This window comes from Echinops telfairi, unplaced genomic scaffold (genome assembly GCF_000313985.2).
Source record: "Echinops telfairi isolate 266 unplaced genomic scaffold, ASM31398v2 ScPeMD7_655;HRSCAF=1070, whole genome shotgun sequence".
NCBI lineage: Eukaryota > Metazoa > Chordata > Mammalia > Afrosoricida > Tenrecidae > Echinops > Echinops telfairi.
In genome coordinates, this window is record NW_022104553.1 from 12,110,077 (window position 1) to 12,115,804 (window position 5,728).

Sequence of the window (5,728 nt, forward strand, 5' to 3'; positions counted from 1 at the left end):
AAAAAAAAAAAAAGGCGGTTGAGCGGGGGTGTGCTGGGGCCTCGTTTCGCCCGCTCCGGGGCGGCGGGGGTAGAGGTGCGCCCTGGGACGGAGGAGGGCCGCGGAGGCCTCCTCCAGCCGGCCGGGCCGCGCAGTTGGGGCATTTTCCAGCCTGAGCCCCAGCGCCCCTCTCCCACCCCTCGCAGGAGCTGGTCCCCGCCATGGCTGAGCTGATCCAAAAGAAGCTGAAGGGGGAAGTGGAGAAATAGCAGCAGCTCCAGAAGGACCTGAGTAAGTCCATGTCCGGGCGGCAGAAACTCGAGGCACAGCTAACGGAAAATAACATCGTGAAGGAGGAGCTGGCCCTGTTGGATGGGTCCAACGTGGTGTTTAAGCTCCTGGGGCCGGTGCTGGTCAAACAGGAGCTGGGGGAAGCCCGGGCCACCGTGGGGAAGAGGCTGGACTATATTACAGCCGAAATGTGAGTCTGCCCCACCACCCTAGGGTGCAGCTGGCCCTGCTGGTTGTAGAGGGGTCCGGGGACCACGGTAGGGCAGCGCTGCCAAGTGGCCCCCAACGGCCAGCCTTGCCCTCCCCACCGCAAATGTCACCCCTTCTTAAAACCCACTAATCTCGGCCTTTCTTGCCTCGCCTCAGCAAGCGCTACGAATCCCAGCTGCGGGACCTGGAGAAGCAGTCAGAGCAGCAGAGGGAAACCCTTGCCCAACTGCAGCAGGAGTTCCAGCGGGCCCAGGCTGCAAAGGCAGGGACTCCTGGGAAGGCCTGACCTTGTGGTGGGGGGCAGTGGGGGGAGGGAATGAGGCAGCTTTCCGGTCTATACTGTAGCAAATAAAATGTGGAAACACCTCACTTGTTCTGACCACTCCAGTCACGACTCCACCCATCCCCTGCCCACTTTCTGGATCCGGAATCTCACTCAGTAGGCCATCTTTCCTTTTTTTTTCCTCGCAAGCCCCATCTGAAAAAGGTCTAGCTCGTTTCTTGGCTGCGTCTACCACTTGGAGTTGCCATACCGTGCTGCAGCTGGTTAGAAGTCTCCGTTTAATTAGGCCCACAATTCTCAAGCCCGACACCCAAGAGGCAATGTGGTGACCACCCCTGCTATGATCAATAGTACTATCTCTTTTTAGTCAGTCTTAGAATTTGGTCATTGCCTCGACCGATTTAATAATCCCAACATAGTGCTACACGTGGTCCTAAGTTCTCAAAGTTCATACGTATGTTGCCCACGAAACTCTTGCTTCCACCTTAGTCCTAAAACTGTTTCCCTAGAAATGTGCATCCAGAGGACTCCATACTGATTTCCTCTGTGAAAAGAGAAACGTAATAATAATGGGCTGGGTTGGAGAGGAGCCAACTGCACGAGAAAACCATGTAACTTGCACCTCATTACAGGGATAGACAGCACCAGGAGGCTTTGCTTCTACCTTCAGCCAACTCCCCACCCCGACTCCTAGCAGCTAGTGGCTGAACATCACATGGGAGAACTCGGGTAGTGTCTCGATTTATTATCTTAGTGTAGTCAGAGTGACAAAACCCTCAGTGTCAGGGAAAAACCCGCCTTGCCACTGACGCCCCCCTGGGGCTCAGAGCCTCCAGGCCTCTCCTTGGCCTTTGGCATGCCAGGCTGTGGTCAGGAATCAGGACTGACCCTTTTGGCCAGCATCAGCTTCACGGATGGTGTGGGGCCGTAGGCATCCAACTTGGTTACCAAGATTGCTCATTTCCACAGCGCTCCAGCTCATGGCTCCTCTGGTAAACCAGTGACACTTCACGGCTCCAGGGTAGCTGGCCACCTTTTAGGATTTCTGTCCCAATGCAAGTGACTGCCAGGTTCCCTGGCTCCCGCATCCGGTATGACCACCCTGTCTCCTGTGAACTGATAGGGCTTCCTCTTCAGAACAGTGCCCGGGCAATCTTCCTCCCCGTGGCCTTGATCCTGGGGAAAGAGCCCCCTCCCCGCTCACTTGGGGGTGTTCCTGAGGCAGAGGGGCCGCTGGCGGCACCCACTGTGGCAGCTGAGGGCCTCCGTCGCCGACGCAGAAGAAAATCGTGTGATGCTCCGTCCATGGCATAGAAGACGTTAGCCGAGGGTGGGATGGTCAGCTCTGTCGGCACAGAGGGTGCGTGTCAGGCACCACACGGTTGTTCCCCGACAACTGCCCAGATGGGGAAGCCCGCTCAGTGGCCCAGCGCTAGTCCCAAATTCCTCCCAAGCTTGCCGCTCTCCAGGGCCTCTGACCTCGCTCCCCGGGCAGCAGCTGCACCAGCTCATACTCTGAAGCCACTGCAGAATCACGATTGTTTTTCTTCAGGACACGGCTAATGACACTTGGGGCCTTGTCCTGGCTGGTCACCTAAGACCAAAAGAACAGTAAGGTGCCCCGCGAGAGCCAGCTCATCCTTCCAACCCCAGCCGCGGACCCCCAACTGGGAAAAACACGACCCGGGCCCAACCCTGTCATCTGGTGGCTTCTGGACCCCGTGTGCCCACCCACACGGCCCAGGGGGACGCGGCTTCCTCCCTGTGGGGAAACGGCTGTGGCTTCTGAAAACGGGACCTGGCCGTCCAGAGTCCAAGCGGCAGCCGCTCACGCACAGCAGACATCCAAGGTCAGATGAAGAACGGGCCTCCCCTCGGGCTGCCCAGACCTCCAGCCTGACCGCAGAGCAGGCCCGGCCGTAGCAGGCCTTCCCGGCAGGCCGGACTCACCAGGATGCTCTTGTAGACACTGCCGTCTGCCCCCAGCTCCATCTGGACGCGGACGATTCGGCAGTCGGAGGCCCCTGGCCCAGCCCCCCCTCCTCCAGAGCCAGTGCCCCTGGGGGTCCCTTCTCCTCCACCGAGGGGGGTGCCACAGGAGGCAGATCGGCGGTGACCTCGGGGAGGCCGCGGAGAGGAGGCTGGAGGAGAGAGGTGGCTGGGGTCGGCGGGACTGTGCAGGGAGGCAGTGTTTTCCAGGGCAGAGTCCAGAGAGGAGACCGATGGCCACTTCACGTGCTGAGGGGACAAACAACATAGGACACAGGGAGGGTGTGGAAGACGCACTCAAGGGTCAAGCTCAGGGCCAAGGTCAGAGGTCAGGAGCAAAACTCACCTGGGCTAGCCGGGTCAGCAGAGGAGCAGGGGCTCCTGGTGCTTCATCTCCCCCAGCACTGGGCCGCCGGTCCCAGGATGCCATGGGGGTGGGGACCCCAACAGAGCCCAGGACCCTAGAGTGGCAGGAGATTGGTAGGGTCAGAGGAAGAATGGCAAGTCCCCAAGAGACCACCCTCAACTGCTGACCCCTCACTCTGTCCACTGCGAGATGACCAGTGTTGGCCGAAGCACCCGTGGGGCAGGCGGGTCACTGGTCCCCGGAGGCTCCACCTCACAGGACACCCGGTGGCTGGGGAGGGGACAATGAGCGGAGATCAGGACATAGCACGCTAACCATCCCCCCTCCCAGTAGGGTCCCAGCCTCCCCGGCGGTCACCTCTGGGCCTCCGTCAGGGGCCGCAGCCTCCGCAGCCACTGCTGGATGTCGGGGTCCGGCCGGAGGGCATAGGCTTGGCACTTGGTCTGCAGCCGCCGCAGTTCAGAAAGGACAGCGAACTCCTAGGGAGACCCCTCATGCTGCAGGAGCCAGCTCTGGGACCCCGGTCTTTGCCCTCCCCCTTTCTTGGGACATGGAATGGGAGGGGGCGGGGCAGCATCCAGCCAGAGTGCTCTCACCTTCCTGCGCTTGTCGAAATTGATGTAGCCATTCTGCAAAGACATGAGAACGAGTGAGAGCCTGAACCCTGCCTCCCGGGCCGCAGAGGACAAGTACACCACCCCAGACACACAGACACACGCCCAAACTCAAACCCCCCCCACCCCCGGCCTCGCCGACTCCCCGTTCCCCCTCCCATCGATCACACCCCAAGCCCTCAACAGGAAATGGTGCCCATTTTGCAGATGAGACATTAAGGCTTGCCCAGGCTCCCCGTATTAGTTCATGTAGCCCCGTCTGTGTTTGGAGCCACTGCACCTGTGCTCGGCTCTTACCACAGTTTGAACCGCCCAGTCACTGAGAGAGAAAGAAGGCTTCCTACTCCCGTAGAGGGACAGTCTTGGAAACCCCCAGGGGCAGTCTACCCTGTCCCGTGGGCTCGCTATGACTCGACTCAGTATTGACTTGATGCCAGTGGGCTTGGTTTTTCTGACTTAGCCTTCATCAGAGCAGGGTGATGTAGTTACCTGTGTCCCCAATCTACAAGTCCCCACAAGTGGCGCGGTCAGCTAAGGATCGGGCTGTTGACGCAAGGCACCCACCAGCCACTCTGAGGAAGAGTGGCTGTCTGCTCTGTCAACATTCACCACCTCAGTCCAGAGTCGCTACCAGGCAGAACCGACTCGACTCGGCGGCAGTGGGTTTAAGGTAGTAAGCAATGGCAGGGCCACTTTGTCGGAACAAGTCCCTGCAGAAGATTCTGCTCCGTTAACTGGAGGGTCAGCCAAAAAAAAAAAGGTGCCCCTCAATGGAGTCCCCCTCAATGGAGTCCCACGGTGACGGCAATCGTGGGCTCAAATCGCCATGTGAGGGTGGTGCAGGACCAGGGGTGTTTCCTTCTGCACAAAAGGTCACCATGAGTCAGAGAAGAGACCGTCTCCGGCTCGAAGGGGGACCCCTGGTGGGGCAGTGGTTAGGCCCTCAGCTGCTAACCCCAAGGTGACGGTTTGAACCTCCCGGCCCCTCCACAGGAGAAAGGACCACGTGCCTTGTTCCGGGAAAGATTACAGCCTAGGGAAGCCCTGGTGGCACTGTGGGTTGCGCACTGGGCTGCTAACCGTAAGGTCATCAGTTCAAACCCACCAGTGGCTCCAAAGGAGACAGGCGAGGCTTTCTGCTCCTGTAAAGCTCCACGGCCTCAGGAATCGAAAGACGCAGTTCTAGGCACCCAACGGGGTTGCTGTGTGGGTGGCAGTTTCATTCAGGTTTTGTTTGAGGAAACCCTACGGGGCACTTATTCTCTGACCTGAAGCCTGGCCTGAGTCGGAACCAGCTTGATGACCCGTAACAATCAGGCACTAACAGCGTATCTCTGGGCGGCACTGATCAGTTGACTACTGATCAGAAAGGCTGACAGATCAAACCCACTCAGACTCAGAGGTGCCTCAGCAGAAAGGTCGGGCAGTCTGCTTCCAAAAGACCACAGCGTTGAGGACCTCCTAGACCCAGCGAGAGTTTATGCCCAAGGCACTGGAGACCCCCAAGAGACACGGGGCCACCGATGGTGACCAGAGGCAAGAATCTGCCCCAGCCTGAGGACGTGATGGTGGGAGAGAGTGATTTAAACCTGACACAGAGAAGGCTTGCCTCTAAAGCTCACCCTGAATTTGGACTTCTCGTCTCCTAATCTGTGAGAAAATAGAGTTGTGAACAGTGAAAAACCAGAAAGTGCTGAGCATCCCGTGGAACGCAGTTCTATTCTGTACAGGTGGGGTCACTATGTCTTGGAAGCAAATTAACACTAACTGGTTTCACTTGGCGTTCGGCTCCAGGGCGGCACGTTTGCTTTTGGAAGGCACATACTGCTTAGGCAGTTTCCCAGCACACGGCCAGACCCCCAGAAATCTGGGCCCATAATCTCCCCGAGTTCTCAGCTGCTCTGTCTCCCAGCTTCCTTCTGACGGGAGGGCTGTGTGGCTCTGAGACCCACTTGTTGCATCTCTCTCTCTCTCTCTCTCTCTCTCTCTCTCACA

The 5,728-nt window shown here is 58.6% G+C and overlaps 2 protein-coding genes across 3 annotated transcripts in view; one reads left to right on the plus strand and one right to left on the minus strand.

The window, feature by feature from the left end:
• PFDN6 (prefoldin subunit 6) overlaps positions 1-835 on the plus strand; it is a 1,387-nt gene extending 552 nt beyond the window's left edge. The window contains exons 3-4 of the mRNA XM_004718035.3: positions 287-460; positions 637-835. Of these exons, the coding sequence (XP_004718092.3) occupies positions 287-460; positions 637-766 (304 nt within the window). The 3' untranslated portion in view covers positions 767-835. The remainder of the gene's footprint in view (positions 1-286; positions 461-636) is intronic.
• Positions 836-1,493: 658 nt separating this feature from the next.
• Positions 1,494-5,728, minus strand: part of RGL2 (ral guanine nucleotide dissociation stimulator like 2) — an 8,541-nt gene continuing 4,306 nt past the window's right edge. For both annotated transcript variants that reach the window (XM_004711746.2, XM_045292941.1), the window contains exons 12-18: positions 3,716-3,748; positions 3,477-3,598; positions 3,294-3,389; positions 3,099-3,213; positions 2,714-3,001; positions 2,243-2,357; positions 1,494-2,108 (exon numbers count right to left, since the gene is read on the minus strand). In XM_004711746.2, the coding sequence (XP_004711803.1) occupies positions 1,897-2,108; positions 2,243-2,357; positions 2,714-3,001; positions 3,099-3,213; positions 3,294-3,389; positions 3,477-3,598; positions 3,716-3,748 (981 nt within the window). In that variant the 3' untranslated portion in view covers positions 1,494-1,896. The remainder of the gene's footprint in view (positions 2,109-2,242; positions 2,358-2,713; positions 3,002-3,098; positions 3,214-3,293; positions 3,390-3,476; positions 3,599-3,715; positions 3,749-5,728) is intronic.